Here is a 27,279-nt window from a genome sequence, read left to right on the forward strand (position 1 = left end):
GAGCCTGGAGCCTGCTTTGGATTCTGTGTCTCCCTCTCTCTCTGTCCCTCCCCCACTCGTACTCTGTCTCTGTCTCTCAAAAATAAATAAACATTAAAAAAAATTTTTTTAAATACAATAAACTACTAGGGAAGCTCTGGGAAGTGGCCTATGCATTTTTATCTGCTGCTGAGCTGTGTGACTTGCCAGTATTTCTTCAAGAGTTTTCTTTTTAAAGTTAAATACTCCGTTATGAAAATGCTATATTCTTAGAGAATTTATTCATCATAAAAGTATGGTCTATGGCCAATCCTAGACACACAAGTTGGTCCCACAAAAATACATTAAAAATATGAGGCAGACTGAGAGAACAGGAAGCATTCTTCCCTCCAGAAGACTCAAGACAACATTTCTGTTTTCTGGACCATCATCAAATAAAGAAAGAAACAGCCCATCATCAAATAAATAAATAAATGAAGTGAACTTTTATGATGGAATTTACCAAGAGTAAATGTAATTATAGTAATTCTTTAACAGTAGCCTGATGACTACTGACAATGATGGTGACAAAAATAACAGCAGCAGCCACTATTTATTAAATGTTTACTTGCATCAAGCACATTGCTATATGCTTGTTATAGAAGATCTTTTTTTTTAATGTTTATTTTTTTTTTTTGAGAAAAAAAGAGAGGTAGAGAGAACATGAAGTAGAGGGGCAGGGAGAAAGAGAAAGAGAAAGAGAGAAAGAGAGAGAGAGAGAGAGAGAGAGAGAGAGAGAATCCCAAGCAGGTTCTCTGCTCTCGGTGCAGAGCCTGATGTGGGGCTCGATCTCATGAATTGTGAGATCATGACCTGAGTCAAAATCAAGAGTCTGGCACTTAACCAACTGAGCCACCCAGAAGCCCCTATCTTTTTAATTGAATTGTTATGTCAACCTTGTGAACAATGATGTTATTTTGATTTTAAAGATAAGAAATGAGAAGCTTAAAAAGACTGTCTCTTGTTCAAGGATAGGATTTGAATTCAAGTCTGAGTCCAAATACCATGTCTGAAATCACATGAAGTGCTTGAACATGAGATTCCTTCTTAAGTAATATAAGCACCTGTTTATGTTATAAAGTAATGTAAAACACAAGCTAGGTTTGCTGAGCACACAGTTTGTACGTACAGTTAAGAACATTGCTGTAATATTCATTAATACATGCATTTTCTAATAAAACATGGTGAGGAAATACAGAAAGATACAGGAAGTCATGCAGATATGTATGCACAAAATTTATAAATATTTATCAAACACCGACTATGTTCTAGATACAAGCTCAAGAATATTTTGTAACTTCCAAAGATCATTCGTTAAAGTGGCCTTTCAGGAAACTATAGCACAGACATCACCCTGGCAAATGCCAACCCAAAGACAGTGGCTATTTTTTTTTTAAGTTTATTTATTTATTTTGAGAGACAAAAAGAGAGGCGGAGACAAAGAACCCCAAACAGGCTCTGCGCTGTCAGCGCAGAGCCCAATGCAGGGCTCAATTTCACGAACCTTGAGATCATGATCTGAGGCGAAACCAAGAGTCGGACACTTAACCGACTGAGCTACTCAGGTTCCCAAAAGAGGGTGGCTATTTTAACCTGAGATAATGAAGACTAAGTCTGAACCAGAACCACAAATTTGAAAGCTCCATCTTTAAATGTGCTAACTACAGAAAGTATACATGATCATCTTTCTACCTCATGCATAATCAGCAGGCATCTTCAACTGTAAGGAAACAATGCTACTTATGTGAAATGAGCAAAATTTTAAATGCAAAATTTTAGGGCCCAAACATCACATAGGTACTGGTCTCAGGGTCTAATATCGAGGCATTAAAAAAAAAAAAAAAAAAGTACAAACTATATTATGCTGCATCTTAGTTTTAGCACAGAATAGAAAGTGCTTCAACATTTGGAAGAATAAAGTCACAATTTCCCCCTTAAAGAGGTGACATGGAAAGTGGAACCAGATAAAGAAATAAAGCCTGTGCAGCCATCCTTCTTCCCTTTACCTCCCAAAAGTACTGTTTAAAGATTAAGGCACAGTCTGCTTTGTAAGCTTTCAAACAGAGAGCAGAGTTTTGAAATAACAGCTCATATTATTAACACAATTTTAAAGGAAGTTTCGTGTGTGCATGTTTATTAAACTAACCATGCATTTGTAGTTAAAAATCGTGATGCTGAAAATTCTTGCTGAGATACCTAGAAATTCTTAACACAAACAATCCTAGTGTTGGGCTGCATACATAAATTGAAGAGGAACAGAGTCCCTTTTGTAGTCTTTAGAAAGGGCTGACCCATATATATTTAACTGCCTGTGTTGGATAAAACTACTCTTTTTACTGTGGAGTAAATTCCATTTTATTTAGCAAATATATTTCATTTCAATTCCACACAGAAATGCCCCAATTTTCTGCCCCAAAGGAAAAGATCAGCCTTGAAGTTTACGGGACATCAATGGGGATCCCAATCTTTTGTGGAAGGAAACAACCTATGACATGCTATTTCCTAGCTTGTTACAGTTCTAAAAGGAATAAAGGACTTGTATCTTTTCTTAAAATATAATAACCTTAACAACAGCAAAATTTCAATAGTATGAGAACAACTATTGTTACATGAAAAAAGCATAATTAAAAATCTCTGGACTAGTAACTACCTATACATTTTTCACTACAGTTAAATAGTTAAATCATTCTCTCACCAGGAGGAACAATCTAAAACAAAATAAAACAACACAAAAAACTGTGATCCAGCCGCCTTGTAATTATTATTCATTCTGACGACAGATACTGAGGACTAAAGTATGCTGAAGGGCCATGAGAAAGGAAAACAAAAGGAGCAGAAGACGTTCTCCTTGTTCTCAAGCATTTCACAATCTTCCTGACAACCGTACTGCTTAGTCATTAGCATGCATTGCAGGCTCCTAAAATATCTTATCAATACAATAAAGACAAGTTGACAGAAAACTGCAGTAACTGTCCATCCCCAATTAGCTGAGTACCCAGAGAAGGGCCCCTCAGGCGGCTGAGGGGCCTGAGCACACCTGGCTGTCACAGTCTGGCCCCAGGGTATCATCAGGCTCCCATGACAGTCTACAAGCTCCCCTTCCGGGAAAACCAAAGGGCATAGCAGAATCAGTCATCAGATCAGGCTAGGGTCAAATACCAGGAATCATGGTGTTTGTCAGAGCAGAATCATGAGAAGCAAAAAAGGCCAGAATAGGTCAAGAAGGGACAACAGCCAAGGCCAATAAGACCAGAGGTGTTGCTGAGGAAGCCGAAAGGCAGGAGAAATCTGAGTGGTACTGGCATGTCTGGAGACAGTTTAGGAAGAGCAGAACTGTGAACCAAAAAGGAGCCTCAGCTCAGAGTCAGCATGGAGACAGGTTGGATATGCTCAGTTCAAGTACAGAGACTCAAACAAATCTTGTCCAGGAGCCCAGCAACATGGCCTCCTCCTTTGCCCTTTCTTACTCCCAATCTCTAGTACAACTTTGGAGAACTTCAGGAAATCCTTCCGCTCTCCTCATTTGGAGAAAATGCCAAGAATCTTGGATTTCCTATCCTTATAAACTCTTTGTACTTTAAGCTTCAAGAAAGCTCAAAATCTTAATTTCCTGGTTAGTTCCCTCCAAGATGCAGATGGAATATTACAGTATAAGGACTCCTTCCATCTGTCAGGCTCCACAGAAGGACACACACACACACACACATACACACACACACACACAGACACATCTTCACATACATGTATTTTACACAGATACATATATGCGTGCATTTTTAAAAATATGTTTTAGCTTTAAGAAGCTAGGCGGTAGAGGGGCGCCTGGGTGACTCAGTCGGTTGAGTGTCCGACTTTGGCCCAGGTCATGATCCCGCACTTCGTGGGCTCTACCCCTACGTCGGGCTCTGTGCCTACAGCTCAGAGCCTGGAGTCTGCTTCAGATTCTGTGTCTCCCTCTTTCTCTGTCCCTCTCCCACTCTGTCTCCCCAAAATAAATAAACATTAAAAAAAAAAAAAAAAAGAAGCTAGGTGGTAGATTAACAGCATGCCAGTCATGGAACTGCTCAGTATACCATGTGATCCCTAATAATATAAGAAGAATGGAAAAAAGAGGAAAGTATTTCCCCTATGTTAGGAAATCATGGAGGGCTTCAGAGACAGAGTGACAACTGGGGAGGAATTAACCAGGCAGAATGAAAAAGGAGAGACTAAAGGGGAGGACCAGTGAAGGTAAAGGAAAAGGCATGAGCAAAGCTGCAAGGCTATGTCACACCATGGTGAATCTGGGCCCTGTGAGTAATTCAGCATGGACAAAGGCTGGAGAGGACAGAAAAAGGCCAAAGCTCAAGTCATATTGTAAAGAGCCTCACATACTTACTAAGAAATTTGAGGACAATGGGGAATCATCAAAGGTTATTACGCAAGGGAGTGAGGTGATCAAATTTATATTCTCGAATTCTGGCAACAAAAAGGCAGATGATTGAGAGTTGAGAGTGGAAAGAAGAGCAATCAGTTGAATGTTGTTTAAAATAGGCTAAGCAAGAAATCAGGTGGATCTAAACTAGCAGGATGAGGAGATGGATTACATAGACATTTAAGAGGCAGGCTAGAAAGAATATACTGAACAATTAGGCGTAGGATGAGCAGACAGGGTAGAGAAACATAGAGGGCTGAAGTTTTTATCTTAGGCTACCAGATAAGTAGTAAAGCCGTTAAGGAGGATAGGAAGAAAGTAAGAGGATAAACAATCTTTTGAGTGAATGGATAATGGATACAATTATCTAGACACATACCTCTATTAGTTCTTGGTGCTACATATTGTTTCAAGGCCATAAAATTATTTCTGTTAATCCTCCCAAGAACACATCACCCACATTTTACATAAAGAAAATGATGGCTCCAAGGGATTAAGTAATTTATTGAACATTCTTTATCTATTCATTTAATTATTCAACAAATATTTATCAGGCACCTTTTAGGTGCTGGCGTTTGCAAGTGAAGGAAATAGGCAGCGGAGCTTAGAGTTTAGAATGGAGGAGACAGACAACAAACAGACCAAGCAAGTAAACAAACAAGATAAATTCAGACTGATAAGGGCTAGGAAGACAAAAATTCTATAACCTTGGTCCAGCATTAGCTGTGGGCTCTGTTACAAGGGCATTTCAAGTTTTAATTCATTTAACCCGTACTACAACCTATAAGATCAGTACTACTATTGGCCTCATTTCACAGAAGACAAAAAACGGAACTACAAAAAGGTTAACTGTCTTCCCCCAAATCACAAAGCTAGTAAGTAGACAAAACCAGAGTTCAATCCTAGGGAGTCTGGTTCTGGAGCCTGTGCTCATAATCACATGCTATCCTGCTTCACCATGCCATGACTGTATTACTATGGTATCCCAATAAGACAGGGTAAGGAAGTAGAAGGTACGAAAGCAGAATGCTTCTTTAGAATGAATGATCAGGAAAGGCCTCTCTGAATCTGATGACAGAATGAGTCAGCCATATAAAGATCTGAAAACAGAACATTCTAAGCAGAGAGAAAAAGTCCAGCATGTTTCAGAAACACAAAAAGGCCAAAATGGCTGGAGCAGGAGGAGCTGGGGGAATGGGAATGAGAATGAGAAGCGGAACAGGCAAACATTGACTAGTTTGTGAAGAAACGGATTGTATTTCAGGAAAAAACTGGACAGTTTTAGGTAGGAGACTTATATAATTTGATTTATATTTTATAAAGACAATTTCAAGTATGGTGAAAATGAATTGGGTAGGGAAAGGAGGGGCAGAGTGGAAACAGGGAAATCTGAAGCCACGTAATCTGTCTCCAGAACTAAGCCTTTATTTAAACACTATGCTTTCTGGTGAATTTAAGGTATAGGATCTTGGGTGAAGGTACAAAATAGACAGATGGGAATACGAATGTACAGCTAAGGAAAAAAGTTGAGGCCAAACAAAGATTAGATTTTATTTTATTTTTAAAAAAAATTTTTTTTTCAACGTTTATTTATTTTTGGGACAGAGAGAGACAGAGCATGAACGGGGGAGGGGCAGAGAGAGAGGGAGACACAGAATCAGAAACAGGCTCCAGGCTCTGAGCCATCAGCCCAGAGCCTGACGCGGGGCTCGAACTCACAGACCGCGAGATCGTGACCTGGCTGAAGTCGGACGTTTAACCGACTGCGCCACCCAGGCGCCCCTAGATTTTATTTTATAATCTCTGACATACAGGTAGATGATTATTAAAGCCATGGGTGTAAATGAGATGACTCAAGGAACACAAATACAGCAAAATGGGAAGAAAGCCCAGGTCATCATCTGTGAAATCTATTCTTTCCTCTTCAGAGCATTTTTTTTCTTATACTAATAACAGGAAATACTGCTCACTATCCAGAGAGTGTCTGGAGCCTTTATCTTCCCTCAGGAGAAGCAGGGGCATGGGGGAAGATTGGTCCATAATGACAAGCCTTGGGGTTGCTATGCAGTAAAAGAGCTGCATGCAGGGAAACTTTATCAAATCCATAGATCTCACTAAAGACACAATGACAAGAACACATAACATTCCTGAATACATATTTATAGAAAGGAAAGCCATTAATCCAATTATAACCAAGTTTTATATTAATGACCTATGGAGTTTTAAAGTAAGTTAGGAGCTGAGGACAAGAACTGGTGCTCCACTAAAGCCTCATACTAGTGGGCACAACCTCTGCCTAGTGTGCTTGGGGGGGGGGGGGGAAGGCACAACTGAACAGAGAGATCTCAGAGAGAGGGCATGAAATTTTCAAATGCTTTACAAGTCAATTTTTCATATCTCTTCAAGCTAAAAAAAAAAAACAAAAAAACAAAAAAACACTAAGGAACTCCTAACTCTATCAAGGACAACTCTCCATTTCTGGGCACAGTTTAGGGACAGTAACTGAAGCCAAGGAATTTAGAACATGAGAAATGTAACACTAAGGTTTTCCCTTCAGCTTCTTCTCATTCTTGTTATTTCTTACCACGTAGAGGTGTGACACTCTTGGTGTTCCCCACTAATTAGGAGACTAAGAACAGGACTTTCTGTTTAAAGCAGAGAGTGATGGATATAGTGGAGTCATGCTAACCAGCTATTTAAGTGGGGGTGATGACAGTCGCAATGACAAGATGTGCAAATTACATACCTCTACACCTTCTGCTCTGGTAAGTTTGAGAACGAAGCCACCATGCTTCTTGAGCATAATTGCAGCCACTACTGGAGACAAGGGACTGGAGCTAAAGGGACTACTTAATATTCCTAACAGCTCAAGCTGTTTCCTCTAGCTCAGAATGCCTTCCTCCTCACAGAACTCTCCATCCTTCAAAGCTAGGCTCAAGTCCTGTCTCTCTGATAAAGACTCACCCACTGCTGTCACATATTTTTTGAACTCATATTGCTGTCTTTGCTATTTGGTTTAGTATGTTCAGTCTTTATTAATTTCACGTATTTTTGTTTCTTGCCTTCATTAGATTATGAGCTCCCTAGAGGCAGGGACCAGGTTTCATTGGTTTTATTTACTTATTTTTTTTATTGTAACAATGTTCAGGCATTCACAGAAGTAGACAGAATAATATAACCAATCCCCACATACTCATCACTTACATTCAACAGTTATCAAGATTTTGCCTCACTCCCCTTATTTGTACGTCCCTTTTTTCTGCTATTAAAATATTCTACAGTCCGTATTTTAGTGTGCTTTTCTTCCTTTTTTTTTTAAGAAAGCTCCATGCCCAGCATGGAGCCCAACACGAGGCTTGAAGTCACGACCCCTAAGTTCAAGACCTGAGCTGAGATCAAGTGTAGGCTGCTTAACCGACTAAGCCACCAAGGCACTCCTAGTATGCTTTTCTAAAAGAAAATACGGACATTTTCTTAAGTAACCACAATACCTAAACAAAATTAACAGCAACCCCTTGGTATTACTGAATATCTAGTTCATACTCAAATTTACCCAACTGCCTCAAAAATGTCTTGTTATTAATCAATATCCAAACAAGATCCATATACCGCATCTAATTGTTATGTGAGGCAGACCTCCCCTTCTTATTTTGCCAATGATTTTTTTTTTAAGTTTATTTGTTTTTGAGAGAGAAAGAGAGAACGTGTGAGTGGGGGAGGGGCACTGAGACAGGGGGACAGAAGATCTGAAGCAGACTCCATGCTGAGAGCAGAGAGACCGACACAGGGCTAGAACACCATGACCTAAGCCGAAGTAGGACGCTTAACCAACTGAGTCCCCCAAGCACCACCCCCATATTGCCAATGATTTAATGAAGAAACCTAACCGTTTTTCCTCCTGAATGTACCACATTCTGGATTCATCATTTCCTCATAGTCTTAAGAGTTATGTTTTTCATCTACTGACTCAACAAATATGTATTAGGAGCAGAATATGAGTAAGAACTCTATAAAATGTAGTGGCTACAATAGCGAACACATCTACAGTCCTGCCTCAAACAAAAGAAAGCCATGAAACAAATAGTTATACAAAATATTAATTATTAGCAATTATGATATGTGCTACAAAGGGAAAGTACGAAGTCTTAAGAGAAATTACGACAAGGGAGCCTAACCTAATTTAGGGGTCAGGAAAAGTATTTATTTTGTGTAGTTAAAGCACCTTGTACGGTGTTAAGTACATAAACACTCAGTACTTGTGGGTTGGCTGGGAGAGCAAGTTTTCTTCAGATTATCAGCCTTGTAAACTAAAGGGACACATCACCACCTCTGGAGTTCTGAACATCAAATCTGATTCTCTTAGAAGTCCATGTTAAAGAAAGCTGAAAGGGAAAATAAAAGGTTTTCCCCAGATGAATTCTCCAAACTATTTCAGAAGATAAGAAAAATTTAGGAAGTGGCCATATAAAGTCAAAGAAAAAGATCACATTTTTCTGGACCATCAGTTTAGATATTAGGGCAATGCATTTTTGACAAGTAACAGCATGGGTATTATTGAAACCTGGAAGATCACGCTTAGTAGAATATCTACCATACTGCTCAAAAAGGCTTGAAGGTTAAAGAAGAGAAAAGAAAAATATCCAGGTACACTTTAAGAGTGGATACACTGGATGGTAACAGACAGAACAGAAAAACAGTAACACAGGAGATAAACGATAATCCAGATTTTCATTTTAGAAGGCTATATAGCACTTTAAAGTATTATAAAATGCATCACTTTTATATGGCACTATCTACTTGAGACCAATGTAAATGTTTAAGTCCCCCTTGTTCACACCAGATGTCAGTCTCATTTGGGGGCAATAACATGATTTGAGTGTCTTAAAAAGAAATACTTTCTGCCATGGATTGAACTGTATTCTCTACCCACAGTCAAATAAATTCATATACTGAAGCCCTAACCCTCAATGTGGTGATATATAGGGATAGAGTCTTTAGGAGGAAATTAAGGTTAAATGAGATCATAAGGATGAGGCCTTAGTCTGACAAGGTATCAGACTAAGGATACCTTATTAGACTTGGTGTCCTTACAAGAAGAGGAAGAGAGACCAAAACTCTCTTTCTTTCAGATATGTGAAGACATAGAAAGTGGTTGTCTGCAAGTTAAGAAGAGAGCTCTTGCCAGAAATTAAAACTGGGGTTGATTAAAACCCCTTGATCTGGGGTTGATTAAAACCCCTTGATCTGGGGTTTCTAGCCTCCAAAACTGTGAGAAAATATTCAATGTTTAAGCCACCCCATCTATAGTATTTTGATATGACCACCCAAGCTGACAAATTCACTTTCCTAAATTCTTTCCTCTCTAGGGTCTAAATTTTAAAGCTCTCTCTTCTGCATGATTTGTAGAATATGTCTGTGCAACTTGAAGGATACACCAGAAACTAAAGCTATGTGTTTAAAAAGCATACCTTGACACCTAACCAAGTAGACCAAAGAAAATACTTGGTCAAAGCACTTCTAGTCAAGGGAACAAAATGGAACAGATGGTTTTATTTGTTTGCACTTACTTTTAAACTCTTGAAATTTCATATTTTTTCAATACAAATAGGAGCTCTCCTCAGGTGAACCAGATCTGGGTATTTTCAGCTGTGGTCAGCTTCTCTCTGAATCCCACTAGGGTTTGGTGATGCAGAGTAAACAAGGCTATAAATCAAGTGCAATGCATTTAATACCTCAATGCATTGCAAATTGATCTAGAATAGGGGTCAGTTCAAATTGTTTTTTAAGTGAAACTGTTCCCTTCCCCTGAAGGGAAAGAGTGGAAGTTAGAGCAAATCCTGAAGTTATATGGGATTTAGAAGTGTGGTTGCTTGTTAGCACAGACAGAGGCCAGGTTTCGTCAGGCGAGATTCTTCCGTGGTTTATCAGGCTGGAGCCATGGATATTTAAAAACACATCCTGGTGGCTGGCATTAAATCTGAAATCTGGTGGGCAACTTTTCAAGAAATAAAAGCTACAAACAAAACAGCTTTAGTTCCATTCAGCATGCTGTGGGAAATACAGCTAATGGACAAGCATTACTATGACTGGCAAGGCGAGGTGCCAACAAATGAGAGGAGCAGAGTTTCAAACCACCACATAACAGCAACATTTCCTAAGCTTATTTCACTAATTTGTCAAAGCAGAACATTATCTGAAGTGAAAGAAAAATGAGGTTGGAATGCACAGGGGAAGGAACTATTTAAAAGTAAAAGCTATGCTTCTTTCTCTATCAGTTAGTTATCTCTGCTTTGAGTAATCATCGTTTACTTCTACCATTTTCTGATACCACACTTGGTTTGACTAAAGGCAATGTTTTCTCCTTTTCATATGATAAGCAGACAGCAACTTCTAGTAGGATAAATTTCCACTGCCGGCTTATGTCTGCCTTGCCTTTTCCACTGGGAAGAAATGAAGTCTAGTGGTTAAAACAGAAAAGTGTGGAGTTCTGATATGCTACTCCTCAGGGAGGGATGGAGGGCCATACTCCCTACTTACTGTGGTTTTTTTTTTTTCCCCCTGAAGAAGAAAAACTTCAAGTACTACCTTCCATCCTTTCTCCATCTTTAATTCTCAACTCTCAATTGTATCTTATAATTTTAAACAAACTGTTAAGCAGGTCACTATTTGTACTCTCTTACTCGGAGTAGAATGAATACTATCCCATCATAAAGAAAGAATAAATTTACTTAACTTTATAATTAAAATTAGTCTAAAATTCAACAAATGATGCCTTAAATTCTATTTCAGGTAGGCTTTTCACTATAATGGTTAATGTAATAGTGTAATGGTTCTCAGTGTAATGTAATAGAGGATGTACTCCAGGGTTGGACTACCTGGGTTCAAATCCTATTTCCACCACTTACTAGCTATAGCTGTGCAGATTTAGATAAATTAATTTCATCTCTCTAAGCCTCTGTTTCCTCATCTGTAAATGGAGAACACTAATAGGATATCGCAGGTTGTTGTACCTGGCAAACCGAAAGCATTATACACATGTTAACTACTATTAAGATTGCTTTAGAGAACATCTAAAGGGCATTATGTTAATCCCCCTATTCTATGTTAGTACTATTAAAGTTATATGTAAAACCAAGTGAAAGTTCTCCAGTCTTAGGTCACATAAAACAATCTTCTTGCTGATCAGGTAAGAATGAAATCCCTTCTCCAAAATTCGCCCTAACTGATACAAAGATTTCACCAATAACATAAGCATACACTTGACTTTTAGAGGCAAGACATTCTATTCAAACCTACAGGTTTCGTTGAAAAGAGTCAAATGAAAAGCACATACAATCATAGCCCTAAAATACTGACACAATCTGAAACACTGCTCTATAAGCAAAATACTTACTTCTGGGGTGATCTGTTATCAACTTCAGCCTTCAGTCGTAAATTCTCCCTCACCAGGCCACCATTTTCCAATTTCAATTTTTTATTTGCCTTTAAAAAAAGTTGAAAATAATTAAGCATGAGCTAAGACAACTGCTTTGCAAAAATTATGTCATGAGCCATCTGTATTTTTTAGAGTGATATCAGAAAACTGAATACTAGAACATGGCCTTCAGAAACTTAAAATCACCACTGGGAATGACTTGTGAATCTGTGAACACAACCAAGCATTTTAAATCCATATTCCCCAAGCACTCTCCAATTCTCCTATCCAGGGAAATAAACAGAGCTATGTTAGTTAGCTTAGAGTCATTAAGGGACTATACTAATGGCAAATATGGGTTTTTTTTTTCCCCTTTTTCACATAACTGAATACTCTAAGCATGGTAACACTATACCACATGCAATTATTTGCAAAACTAATGCTAAGAGTTAATTCTCATGAATTATGAGCTATGAGATTGATTTTTGGTTGCTCTTTAAAAATAGCTTTTTAGTGATAACAAATCTAATATAATTAAACCACTTGCTTTCTTTCTTCTAAAGGCTTTCCCGAATGCCCTGACTCACAACTTCTGGGACTCTCAAAATTGGGTCAATATTTTCTAATAAATTCTATGGCTTCTCTTGATTAAAAAAATCCCACTATTATTTTCTTTTTTTGAACTGTCTACTACCTAAAAATTGCCTGACAAAACATCAATTGCTAGAAAATTTAGAAGTTGAATATTGATTTTGGACAGGCGAAAAACTAGTGTGCCTCAATTTTAGAGTCTTTTTCAAAGCTATTTAAATTCCTCAGTTATAGCATTTTTTAATTCCAAAGAAGAATAACACTCCCTAGCCTAGAAACTAATCTCACTAACTTGGTAGGAGAAAAATCTTTGACCAGAACATTAACATTTAAAACATTTTAAGGTAAATGGATCATAAAAACTACTGTCAACAAAAAGGTTTAAACCAGATTTCAAAAATTTGACCCATGCTTTTGGATAATTTCTAGAACTTCTGACTATATTTACTTGTCCATCCACACACAAATGCCCCAAGAGGATGACGAGGTAAGAAGGGCAAAAAACATTCTTCTAGGTACAAAGCCTAGCTCTTTTACTTAGGTTCACTGAGAGAACTCTCTGGACTCTGAGCAGCTCCTTCCCTTCACTGTCACAAACCAACCAGAACCGTGGAGGGTTAATTCTTTAAGTGACTGACAAACACTACTGCCCCCTCTGAAGATATAAGGAAAGTCATTTACTTCCTCAAACACAGAGAATGAAGCTCTCAAGGATAGCACCATAAGAGGAGGCACCTAGTGAATGCTTTTTGATGATGATGACAAGCTTAAAACTGAAGCTCATTTGATTTCTTTCCCCCATTCCTTCATCTGTATCACTACATTTCAAGGTCTTTCCCCAGTCTTGTGGCTAATATTCTCATTATGGGCTGGCTGGTTCTTCAACTATCAGAGGTATTTTCAAGTTCAGGAGGTTCAGGTGAGTGAAGATTACAAAGGGCAAAGTTCTGCCTATTTGTTGCACCAGAAGAGTATGAGGACTTTGGCTAACTATTTTACATTTGCAACACTGACTGGGTAATGATACTGGCCTCATAATGGTTTCAAAACTCACTTAGTCCTGGAAACATCAGAAAACAAGTCCATGTCACTCATTCTAAGTAGACTGAATCTTCTGTACTCCTATATTTGATTTATAGTATGTTATTATTTTGTGTTTCACATCCAAAATTTACTCCTATATTTGATTTATAGTATGTTTTTATTTTGTACTTCACATCCAAATTTTGCTTCCATGTGTTTTAATTCATTTGTGTCCCAGTTTATTGCCTCATACTCTCTAATACCACCACTAGGCATCCAAAATTAGCTTATTAAATATCCCAAATAATTCTGAGGTTTCAATGTAGCTTTGGGTATTGAATTTAACATGTGACCTTTAAAAGAACAAAGAAAAACTGTGTTTTATGGAACTCTTTTTTTCACATAGACTCCCTACACCACTCTTATGAGTAATGTTTTCATATAGATCTTCATCTTCAAAGAAGCATTTATTGAAACGAAAATTTAAATGAAACTTAATAACTATAAAGGAGACCATGTAGAACCTAATTATGGCTCAAGAAGATAAAGGGAAGTTAAAAGGGACATGGTAGATTGATAAATACTATAACTTTCCAGCTGTCTTTCCTTTTCATATCCTCTTCTTACACAAACCAACAGGCTAATGTTGCCCTTCAATATCTAAAGAAACTACACACTTTCCCTAAATTTGTAACAAACTCAGTACCATTGTATCTGTAGTTTATTTTTTCTCTAAAAGCACTAAGTTCCCTTTTTTCTCTCATTTTGGCCTTTGTTGAGCCCAAACAACATTTATTTTATACATGGGTATGTGAAGATGGTTTAGTATTTACACTAAGTTGCAGACTTCAATGCTACTTAACTTCGCTGAGGATCTGAGGGTAGTAGGTGATGGTACTTTTTAAAAATATCATATGGAGCTCATTAATGATTTCAAGGAGGCAGGATTCAGTAATTCGGCACAGTAACAATATTTTAAGGGAATGCAGATAGGTTAAATGGGTGGTTGTAGACATGGATACCACAAAACCATCTCCATTCATCCCAACAAAACTCCACTGTGGATATACTTGAAATCAAAGTCAAAGGCTGGTCCCTTTGGCCAACAAAACTCTACAGCACTCAATTATAACCTCTTGTACTAATGGCATGGATCTCATCTCCTTTCCTAGAGGTTTGCCTTTTTCACCTGTGCTTTATCTCGTTGGATGAACGGAAGAATAACTGAAGAAAAATGAACCCACATCATAAGCTTTAATACTCCTCTGCATGGAGTATTCTAAAGCAGCTACTCACAGCTTCCTTGGAATTAGTCATTAAGCCTAACTACTAACAATCTTGAAAATCAGAGGATGGTAGTACTAGAAAATATATAGTCCAAACTTTTCTTTTTATAGGTAGGGAAATGGATACATGTTTGTTTTTATGCATACAGGCCAGTCACTGACATAAGCTTAAGAAAAATTAAGCCAAACCACGAAGAGGGGAAATAGAAACACATCCTTTAAACTGATGTCACTTGTCTACAAGAAGACGCAAACTCATATAGAAGCACTACAGAGTCTCCAATTATAGTCACAAATGGAACCGCCTGATATTTCTTGGCAGCTAATGACATTTAAGGAGGAAAGAGTTTTCCTATTGCTTATAAATGCTCATCCAGAGATTTCTGTCCTTCTCCCACCATCTTCTAATGAGTCAAGATAATATGCCTATTTATACTTTTGAAGGTACTTATAATACAGAATTTTAAAAACAACTGTAATAGAATTTTTAAAAACCACAACTTACTTCCTTTAACTTATCCACGTCATCTTTCACTTTTTCATAGATTTCATTTGCTGTTCTAAGTTTTTTCTTCCACTCTGCTACAGTTTCTGGGTCAATTTTACTTGGATTGTCTGCAATTGGATGTTTGTCTTCAGTTTGGCTGCTTTGCATCAAGGTTAAAGGATCCAGAATAGTCTTGATTTGTGACTCCAAGCTGAGATTTTTACTCTTAAGGTCTTCTACCTCTTTCTGCAGACAATCTATTTCATCCTGATAAAGAAGTGCGCATCCATTAGATAGACACAGATACTGAACACATATGTATGCTAAACAGAGATCAATGTATTTTTAAATTTTATACTCAAAATTCTGTAGATACACAGATTAGTTACGCATCAGAATAGTTCTGTAGGCAGAAAGTCACGTACAGTTGAAATTCTCAAAATAAAACTGGCATTTCCACTGCTTTCATTTTAATTCAGTGATAGTTTGTGGTTAAAAAAATAAATATGTCAAATCTTTGATTTTATTGAAGATATCCAGAAAACAAGACAAGTCACATGAATTCAACAAGGAACCCATTTCCTTCCACTTTCCATTTCAGAATAATTTGTGTCATTTTTAGTTTTACTTTTAACTTTTCTACATTCTGGTTCTTCCATTACCACTATGACTATTTCAAGTATTAGTTTTCCCCATCTGGAACTGCTTATTATCTTAAACCCAGTTACTAAACATTTGATCTAGAACTCTTTTTTGTGATACCATTTATTAATCTATAATAGATATTTCATCTTAAACTAAGACTGTTAGAAATTCTGTTGTTAGAAAATAAACTGGCAAGTAGCTCAATAAGCCAGAACTCTTAAAGGATTAATCTGATTAGGACCTAAGTATGATAAATATTAAGTATTTAAGAATACATTTTAGAATTAATATAGATAGTACTATTGCATTATAAGAAAATCACTTTATTTGTTGGAATTAATATATTAATGAATAAACAAATAAGAATAGGAAAACATATATGAATCAACATTTATACAGTCATTTATTTATGCCCCACTTTATTTCAAACGTTTTTGAGGCAACTGAAGCAGTTTCCATGCATATACTTCAAAATATTTTGTGTCAAGGGGCGCCTGGGTGGCCCAGTAGGTTAAGCATCCGACTTCGGCTCAGGTCATGATCTCATGGTTCACGGGTTTGAGCCCTGCATCGGGCTCTGTGCTGACAGCGCAGAGCCTAGAGCCTGCTTCGGATTCTGTGTCTCCCTCTCTCTCTCTGCCCCTCTCCTGCTCGTGCTCTGTCTCTCAAAAATAAATAAATGTTAAAAAAATTTTTTTTAAATAAACATTAAAAAAAATAACAATAATTAAAAAAAATATTCTGTGTCAAAATAAGAGATTAATAATATCCCCTCCTTAGTCAACATAAAATAACAACTGGGCTTAATGGTTACTATTCAAAAACATACATATGCCATAAGCATGAAACTAATTTGGAAAATTTCCATTCCCATGTCAAATCACCTTCACAAGAAAGAAAACTACCGCATGATCCTACTTATATGTGGTATCTAAAAATGCTGAATACATACAAGCAGACAGTTAAACAGTGGTTATCTAGGGTAGGGAGGTAGGGCAGATGGGGAGGTGGAAGAAACAAGATGGGTCAATATATACAAAGTTGTAGGATGAGTAAGTCTAGAGATCTAATGTACAGCATGAGAACTACAGTTAATACTGTAGGCTGAATATCAGAATATTGTAGTACTGAATACTAGAAATTTGCTAGCAGGGCATATTTCAGATGTTCACAGCACAAAAATAAAAAAGCATATGATGAGATGGCTATGTTTATTAACTTGACTGATGCAATCATTCACAATGGATATGTATATCAAAACATCATGTTGTGCCCCTTAAATACATGCAATTTTTATTTAAAAAAAATCACGGTTAACGTGCAAAAAAAAAAAAAATAGAAAATAGCATATTTCACACCAAAATCTCTTTGCTGGTAGCTGACATAAGTATATTTACTTTACCAAAACTAACGAGCATAAATTATCAGTGAGTTAATAGACAAACCAAATGGAATGAAGGTTATAGTCACTGTTTACCAGAGCATTCATAATGCCTTGTGGGGGCTGGAAGACTGACTTTAACAAGTGAGTTTCCTTTGTTTCCCAACTTCTTGAGGGAGCAAATACTTATAAAATGATGTCTGTTGACAAATTTGAAATTAAAGAAAGGAAAAAAGAAATGCTTGTATTTGTTGCTGTCTTCTATTTGAAATAGAAAAGGAAAAAAGAAAAAAAGTTCATCAAATAAGGTATTTTTTTTTGGTAGGCTCCCTACCCAACATGGGGCTTGAACTTACAACCCTGAGATCAAGAGTCGCATGCCTTACTGACTGAGGCAGTCAGGCGCCCCTCAAATAAGATATATTTAAATTGGCATCTAAAATAAGATTTCGGGCACCTGGGTGGCTCAGTTAGTTAAGTGTCTGACTTCAGCTCAGGTCATAATCTCACAGTTTGTGGGTTCTAGCTCCACGTTGGGCTCTGTGCTGACAGCTCGGAGCCTAGAGCCTGCTTCAGATTCTGTGTCTTCCTCTCTCTCTGCCCTTCCCCTGCTCATGCTCTGTCTCTCTCTCTCTCTCTCTCTCTCTCTCAGAAATAAACATTAAAAAATAAGATAAAATAAGATTTCATTGGATGTTTACTCTAAGAAGTCCAGAGACTGAGACAGCTCAGTTTTACCTTGAATTCAATGCTGTCCTCATTTTAAATTGTAAGTATTATTTACCTCATATTCTTTGTGGAGTAACTCAAGTCTAGTTTTCCGAAGGTGCTTCCTGACTGTATGGCTTAGCATAGGTTCACTTTCACTTGTCCCTCCTACAGGACAAAAAAAAAAAAGTAACTTTCTTTGTGATTTAAACAGTACGAAAAGAAAGATAAACTTTTTTCTTATTGTTTTATATGGTTCTCCATCTTAATTGCTTCATACTTGGGGCTGCCACTTAGGCCTTTTCTCTATCTTGATCTTGAGAAAAGATAAATATCAAATAATGCCACAAGAAATACCTTCAATAAAATATCATGTGTGTTTACTTACCTGTGTATCTTATTAAATTCAATGAAAGCAAAGGCTATATTTTGTTGTCACATTTGTACTACTGCAAAATTTGAATACAAGACAAATGTTAAATAATATAAATCCAATGGTTATATTTATATTTAACCAATGATTATGTAATATATTATCCATATTACCAATTTAAATTTCATACAATTATCAAATGTTTACCTATATACATCATATATAATCATATAGGATATAAATATTATTATAACCAATGTATTCAAACATACCTAGTTACTGGTAACACAAATAAAAAGATTAATGTGTCTTTTTACTGAATCTAACAACCCAGTTACAATGGATTATGAATAACAGCATTAACTGTATGCACATAACTCAATACAAGTACACTCAAAATGAATTCTTCCTGAGAGCTCTTTACTTATGCTATGGTTATTTTCTTTGTACTTCTTAGTATCATGATAGCAAAGGCATTTTACAGATGTTGTTTTTCAGGACATTCTATCCAAATACAAGGATGCCTGAACTATTTTACTTGAGAGAATTTATGAAGTATCACTTATATAAGAATGAACAAAGGCAGGAGAGGGACGTGAAGAGAAGCTGGGGAAATACATTCAAATTATTTTCATCAACAAAGTTCACAGCAGAAAAATACTCCTCTACTAGATTTTACCCAGGTACCCAAGAAAGTAACCTTGGAACAATCTCTGATTCTTCTTCAGATTTCTTAGTTCCAAGTCCTACTAGTACTTCGATAATGGCAAAATGACATCAGTGAAAACTGTCTATTTTCGTCTTCCTCCAAATATACACTATTTAGAGATTGTTTCAAATCTGTTTCTATATGTTTATAAAATAGGCCCTTACCGATAATCTCTTTGCAAGGATTTTCAGGAGTGATGGGGACTCTGCAAGCTGGACACTGGCTATTATTCTTCAACCACAAATCGATACAAATTGAACAAAATACATGGTTGTTGATGCATATGACAGGCTGGCGTACCTTTGAAAACAGAAACATTACTTTTAGTACAGGGCAACAGTCATAACTAGAATCCCAATAGGTTTAGTTCAGGGCAAAAAAATTGCTTCTCTAGAATACAGTAGAGTAGGTGTTTTAAAAGGAAATTATCTAGGATTTATAAAAAACATTGGTTTATAATTTAAACAGCAAACAGTGCTGATGGAAATACGGACATACACTAAACACACAAATCTCTGACTCCATTTAAACAAGCACAAATACTAATACTTTACATTTATGTCGTTTTATATTTTACAAAGGGCTTTCACATGCACTTTCTCTGTTTTTGTTTTGTTTTAAATAATCCTGTGAAGTAAACACAGGAAACATACATCACAAATGAGGTAACCAAAGTGTGAAGCAATTAGGTGGCTCAGTCAGGATTAACTATGTGTTTTGACTGTGTGTAGTTGTTTTATAAGACAGAAAATAGAAGAGAGAAATTACTTCAGTTTTCTACCTGATACTAGTTTGTTTATGTATTTATTGTCTATCTCTTCCATTAGAAAGGAAGCTGCACGAGAGCAAGAACTTCCTTCGTCTCATTCATGCCTAAATCCCTGATGCCTAGAAGGCAGCCTAATACACAGTAGGTACTCAAAAAAATGTGTTAGATTAAGTAACTGCTATTAAGACAATATTTAACATTAATTAGGTAGGGAACTTGCCGGAGGGAATAATGACTTAATATTCTTCAACCAGCAAAAATTTTAAAATAGAAACCAAAATAACACCGAAATGCTTAGGCTTTCACTTGATTTACAAAGAAATGTTACTGTGGGACTCAAAACACTTTACAGCATTTTCAATATTTTCCTGTTCTAATCATAAAAATACCATTTGAGAGTCCTGCACTAGAGACCAGAAGATCAAGAGAAAGCAGAGGAAGCAGAGAGATAAGGAAGAGACAGAACCACCACAAAACACTTTCTGCAGAGGAAACGCTTGTGCTGTCCTGTATCTGCCTCAGAAAGACACTATGAGTATTCGTTCATTTGAAAGGGGTCTCCGCCCTCAGAGAAATCACAGGTGTAAGGCAGTTCAAGATAGGCAGCTAATCATTTTCAGTCTCACTGTGAAGAACTCTCTGGTTGGGGTGCCTGGGTGGCTCAGCTGGTTAAGTGTCAGACTCTTGGTTTCGGCTCAGGCCATGATCTCACAATTCTTGAGCTCAAGCCCCACATCGGGCTTTGCGCTGACAGCATGAAGCCTACTTGGGATTCTCTCTTTCCTTTTCTCTCTGCCTCTCCCCAGCTCACACACACTCTCTCTCTCAAAATAAAAAAAATAAACCTAAAAAAAGGAAGGAAGGAAGGAAGGAAGGAAGGAAGGAAGGAAGGAAGGAAGGAAGGAAGGAAGGACGGACGGACTCACTCACTCTCTGGTCTTTGTCTGGCTTTCCAAACGTTTAGATGCTCCCTGGATTATGAACACTAACATACGAAAACTAAATAAGAGAAGATAATTCAGCATGCATTTAGACTTCCTTTTAGAGAAACCAATTCTAATTCATTCAGTTCAAATGATTGGACAGGACTGATCTGAATGAATGAATGAATGAGACCATGAAGGACAGCTTCTCAAACTCTTCTTCTAAAGTGAGCCTACCTACAGAGCAAGGAGTGAATGTTTATCTAGGACGTATTCTTGGTCAGAGTCTCAAGAGGCAGACAAGTTGGAACTTCCTTTGCAGGTTCTGTTTTTTCCTAAAAAGTCAAGTGATGCATCCGAGTCCAGACCATTATATATTTTTGGGTGTTTTAATTTCATCTTTAAGTCATGAAATGTTTTAAGAAGAAAAAATTTCTCAAACTACATACCAAAAAGATATTGCCTTATCTAGCCTGTAGCTTCCTGCAACACACACACACATACACACACACCACATTCCTGCAATACTCCTAGAAGTACATATACCCCTAAATTAAGAAACTCAGCTAATGAAAGAAAACTTATCTTCTTGGGCTTTTAAAGCAGCGATTTAATGTCTTTTTTTTTTTTTTTTAAGTCATGAACTCATCTAAAATGGATGAAAGCCAATGGTCAAAACATAAAACTGTGCACATTTAAGGAGATTCAAGATGGTCTCCTACTCACTACAGGCTTCCCTCATTAGAAGCTCATTTAAAGGCCATCAGTATTTTTTTTTTTTTATTGTAGAGATAGAACATGAGCAGGGGAGAGGGGTACAGGGAGGGAGGGGGACAGAGAGAGAGAGAGAGAAAGAGGGGGGGTGGGGAGAGAGGGAAAGAGAATTTTAAGCAGACGCCATACTCAGTGTGCAGCCTGATGCGGGGCTCCATCCCACAATCCTGGGATCATAACCTAAGCCCAAATCAAGAGTCAAATGCTCAACCGACTGTGCCACCCAGGCACCCCATAAAAGCAATCAGTATTTTCTCTGTAACTGCTCCCACAACTAAGGTTAAATACCTCTCCAATCTAAAAAAAGGTTTTGGACATCACAATGGTTGGTGCTATCATTAACTAAGGTGAGAAAAGTGGAGGAAGAGGAGTCTTATAGGTGGTGGAAATCAAGAACTCTGTTTTGGCTATATTAAATCTGTGATGCCAGGGTGACTTTTAAATGGACAATGCAGAGTCTGAGAATCACTGGCATAAAAAATTAAAGCTACAGGACTGGAGGAGATCCCTTCCATGGGCAGAGTAGCTGGAGACAAGGCATTCCAGGAAGCAGAGGAAGGAAAAAAAGGAGCAACAGCAAAGGGAACTAGTCTTACAGAAGCCAAGAAAAGTTTTTCAAGAGGAAGACAGTAGCCAAGCATGTCAAATAAGAAGAAAATGAGCTTGATATGGACAGAGAAATGACTATGGGATTTAATTACATGGAAGTCATTGTGATGTGTTACTGACAAGCACTGTTTCAGTGAATGATAGGGGTGGAAACTTAATTGAAGTCTGAGAGACAGAGAAGGTGAAGTGATGACAGAATATAGACAATTCTTTCATGTTTTGCTGTAAAGGAGTGAGCATAAAAATAAGACCATGATAAGAAATGCCAATGGGAACGTTATGGTAAGGAGGGAGTATTAATGATGAAGAAAGAAAAGCAGGGATCAGAGCCATAGGCAGCAAAGTCCCTAAGAAGTCAAGAGGTAATGAAATCCAAAGCACAAAGCAGAGGTTTGGCTTTTATGGGATTGAGGATCTGTCTTTCATTGTAACAAAAGGGAAGACTGAGGGTGTGAGAACAAATGCAAAGGTTGGAAGATCTGCTGATGGAAAACTGTTCCAAATGCCTATATTTTATCATTAAATACAAGGTGAGGTTACCAATTGAGAGTGAGAAGTTGGGTAGGGATATTAACTTGAGAAAATAGGATAAAAGCAGTTATTTTGAAAAGTGAAAAAGTAAACTTACTAGTAATTTTGTCAGGATTGCCAAACATTGTTGAGTTCCTATTTGAGATCTGTGGTTTTGACTATAAACTAAGACCAATTGAACATAGATGTGTATTTTTCTTACCAATTTTTACCTGTTCAGTTTCAGGCAGGAAGCAAATGAGTAGTACAGTTTACTCAGAGTTGGATTTTTGCCAAGGAGAAAGAGAGAGACAAGGGAATGATGACCATAAATGTCCACAGCTAACAAGGGACATGAGTGTATGAATGGTAATGATGACGGTGAAAAAGCGATGTTCATAGAGCCAATGAACTGGTCTTGATAAGGCTGAAGTAATGCTGGAGAGGAGTCACAATGAAAAGAGGATCAGAGGGTAAGTTGCTTCTAATCAAAATACCGGAGGTGGTAGAGCTGCTTTCTCTAATGTTTTTTCCTGGGCCATCTTATCTGGCATAGTTCTATTTCCTCTCTTAATCTCATGTATCACATGATGTTAACATCTTTCCTATGACAACTCCTGAGAACCCTCTGTAACTGGACCTCAGTAAGTGGCAGAGCTCAGGCTTTGAGAGATAAACCTGGGGCCAACTCCAGCTCTGCCATTTGAGCTGTTCGATCTTGGGCAAGCCCTTTAGTGACAACGAGCTTCTGCCTCTGAAAACAGTGGTTTAACTCAGTGTACTTTTCATTCAGGCATTAAGATTTAGAAATGTAAAGATGTAAATACAGAGAGTACCACAAAACAATCCTAAAAAAAAAAAGAGAGAAAGAAAGAAAAAAGAAAAGAAAAGAAAAGGTAATAACATTACTATCTCCATATGCTTAGGAGCTAATCCTACCATGGAAGGATCTTGTAGCTGCCTCAACCACAGCATGTTCAAAACTGAACTTGGCCTCCTCCACACATTTGCTCCTCCTGCTGCATTCCTCATCTAAGTTCATGGCAGTACTGCCTCATTACTTGGGCTAAAGCACTCAGAGCTATCTCTGACTCACTTATCCTCACCATCCAATCTTTCACCAAATTCTGGTATCATGTATCAAGTCTAAGAAGCCAGAGACTTTAAGATGCACCAATATTTTATGTGCCACTAAGAAAACAGAATGGAAAATGCTGCCAAATACAACTGTAATATGCCATCACTTGTAAGATACAGCCAGGTTTCAAAAAGTTATGATGTGAAGGGGCGCGTGGGTGGCTCAGTCGGTTAAGTGTCCGACTTCGGCTCAGGTCACAATCTCATGGTTTGTGGGTTCAAGCCCCGCGTCAAGTTGTGTGCTGACAGCTCAGAGCCTGGAGCCTGCTTCGGATTCTATGTCTCCCTCTCTCTCTGCCCTCCCCGCTCGCACTTTGTCTCTCTCTCCCTCAAAATAAACATTAAAAAAATTTTTTTTCAGTTATAATGTGAAAAAAGTCCATCCCAGAATGTCAAAATATGGCAAATCTACCTCCAAATGTTTTTTGTTTTGTTTTATTTTTACCTATCATGTATCCCTTCTTTTCCATCTTCACCTCAATGAGTTCAGGTTCTCATTCCTTTACCCTTGGATCTACTGCAATGACCTACCTCCTCACAAGCTTCCTGGCTTCCAAACATTCAGTTCTGTCCACCTTTCATACTGATGCCAGAGCTACCTTTCTAAAATAAGTATCAGCAGCTTTCACTGCTCTCCTGCAAAACAGCAATGATTTTTCCCTGTTCACAGTTTTAAGTATAGCATTCAAAGAACAACATAATCTGGTTCTTAAGTAGCCATTTCGTCTGCTATTTCGATACTGATCTTCTATTTCAATACTTGATATAACCTGCACTTCAAGCACACAGATCTACTTGATGTTCACCAAATTAATAGGCACATTGGAAGCTCCCTGTTTATTGTGCTCTCATTTCTTAGCTTGATATATCCTGCTGGCCTCCAGCTTCCCCAATGAAAATAGACTCCCTTCCAGCTTTTAAGATGAAGATCAACTGCTACCTCTTCTGCAAGCCCTTCATTAATCCTTTTTAGAATTAACCGGGTCTTTGTCTGATTTTCCTAAGGGTACTCCTTATGCATTGATTTAATGTTCACTTCTATCTGCATTGTGCTTTACTTAGAAAATTGTTTACATTCTGTTCTCCCTGTTAGATTTCAGGCTCCTTGGGGGCAGGAGAGGGGCATGCTCATCTTTGTATTCACCTATAGCACTTGCTATAATGCCTGGCACACTCTAAGATTAATACAAGTGAATTTTGATGTATTAAAATGAAAGGCTGAGATAACGTTCCTTTAAGTGTCTCAAGAAGCAAAAGGTCAATGGCCACTGCCAAACTGTGAAACAGCAAAAGTTTAACCTTTCCATTTAATACACCAAATTATATAGAAGAACAACCACAGGCAGACAACTTGACTCTGTCTGCTAAGAGCCACTGGCAATGCCACCACAGGAGAATTATTTTCACTGTTTGATACCCGGTATTGTCACTCTCATTGGGTTGGAGTTTTGAAACATTGACTAATTCACTTCTTTGGACTAAGTACTTATCAGATGATTATTTCTAAACAATGGTTTAAATTTACCTTAGGAGAATAGAAACCTATAAATAAGAAAGAACTACTAAAACAAATTACTTGTTATTTATTTGACTGTAATCTATAAGAGCAAAATACAAAGCATCTAGCCCTCCCACAATTCCTGTCCACCCATCTTCCTCTACCAAGATCCTGGTATATACAGTATCAAAATATGCATATAATTTTCTTCAATAAAAACTTTCTGAGATAAAGAAATAGTCATAATTTGCCTATATTATTAAACTTTCCATCCAATTTACTCTCAAATGAGATCTGTGGCAGTAAAACAGTATTCTTATGAAATAAAAATGCAAGTCAACAATGGCAAGTGACATGTACAATTCCACACTCATCTAGAGTAAGGATGTTGAAATGATAGTCTAGGATAATGCACCCTGAGGGTGGTGAGGAGGAGGAGGAATGGAAGAGAAAGCAAGGTATGAAAAGTGGGCTCTTTAGGGCACCTGGGTGGCTCAGTCGGTTGAGCATCTGACTTCAGCTCAGGTCATGATCTCACTGCTTGTGAGTTCGAGCCCCACGTCGGGCTCTGTGCCGACAGTTCAGAGCATGGAGCCTGCTTCAGATTTTGTGTCTCCGTCTCTCTGCTTCTCCCCTACTTGCACTCTGTCTGTCTCTCTCTCTAAAATAAATAAACATTAAAAAAATTAAAAAAAAAAAAGAAAAGTGGGCTCTTATCACTGAAATGGGCCTGAGAGGGCAATCCTAGATGCAGAAAAGATTAACCCTAAATCTGTAATTCTACTACACAGTTTTCATTTCTTTTATTTGAAGATGTTTCAATTTTAAGAGACGACTCTACCACCAAAGCTCCTTTCTTAAAAAATAGATGTACCTGAGAGAAGTCATGTCAAAATCGGTTATTCATTAATATCCATATCATCCTGGACTCACCTACTAGGAGTTATTAAACACTGGTTTAGGACAAGGTTTCCCAAATTCAGCACTACTGACATTCTGGACTGAAGAACTTTTTTTTTTTTAAGTTTATTTATTTTGAGAGTATGCATGCAAGTGAGGGAGGGGCAGAGAGAGAGGGAGAGAGGGCCAAGCAGGCACCACACTGTCAGCCGGACCAGGGGCTCAAACCCACAAACCAAACCATGAGATCATGACCCAAGCCAAAACCAAGAGTCTGACGCTCAACCAACTGAGCTACCCAGGGGCCCCTGGACTGAAGAACTTTTTGATATAGGGATCTGTCCTGTATATTGTAGGATGTTTAGCTAGCAACATCCCTGGGCTCTACCCAGTAGACGCAAGTAGCACACCGCTGGTGACAATCAGAGGCGTCTCTAGGCACTGCCAAATGTCCCTGCAGGATGAAATCCACTCCCAACCCTTTCAGAACCACTGGTGTAAACTATTCACATATTTCCCTAACAACCTAATGGGGTTGGTAGTATCAAATTCATTATCAGCTGTGGAAACTGAGACTCAAGGAAAAAATAACACAGGTTATAAGTGGCAGAACCAGTATTTAACCATCATTCAATGTGATCCAACTGCAAAGTGAGTGCTCTTTCAACTAAGAAATAGTTTTTTCTTCCTTAGTACAGAGTTAGTGAACAATAATCTGGGAGTAAGAAATAGAGAGCACATGCCTGAAAGAAGCAAGAAATTTGGAACAAGACTTTGGGGTCAATAGGGGCTGTAGAAAAAGGCCACTGAGAGAAGTGATGGGAAGGAAAAGCAACTTAACTGGCCTGGCAATTACACTTAAAGTCAGTTCCTGTGCCTTTTATCATCTTTGCTAGAGACTCGAGTTCATTTTTCTTCAAATAATATTCTTTCTTGCACCTATGTCAAAATTTTATGGGTTTCACTAGGGAAGACCTAGAAAGACTGAAAAAGAAGGCTGAGGTATAAAAATGATGGGTAATAATAACTCCTCTGCCTCAATTTGGGGATTTTGGAAACTTTTCAAAATGAAATTTCTGGATTGTTCTTGCTATGTTTCAAGAAATCTTT

General features: G+C 37.7%; 1 protein-coding gene across 1 annotated transcript in view; it reads right to left on the reverse strand.

The window, feature by feature from the left end:
* Positions 1–27,279, reverse strand: part of OBI1 (ORC ubiquitin ligase 1) — a 40,188-nt gene that overhangs the window by 8,503 nt on the left and 4,406 nt on the right. Inside the window, exons 2-5 of the mRNA XM_015061834.3 lie at positions 19,214–19,349; positions 18,044–18,135; positions 15,252–15,500; positions 11,826–11,914 (exon numbers count right to left, since the gene is read on the reverse strand). Of these exons, the coding sequence (XP_014917320.1) occupies positions 11,826–11,914; positions 15,252–15,500; positions 18,044–18,135; positions 19,214–19,349 (566 nt within the window). The remainder of the gene's footprint in view (positions 1–11,825; positions 11,915–15,251; positions 15,501–18,043; positions 18,136–19,213; positions 19,350–27,279) is intronic.

This window comes from Acinonyx jubatus, chromosome A1, assembly GCF_027475565.1.
Source record: "Acinonyx jubatus isolate Ajub_Pintada_27869175 chromosome A1, VMU_Ajub_asm_v1.0, whole genome shotgun sequence".
Taxonomy (NCBI): Eukaryota; Metazoa; Chordata; class Mammalia; order Carnivora; family Felidae; genus Acinonyx; species Acinonyx jubatus.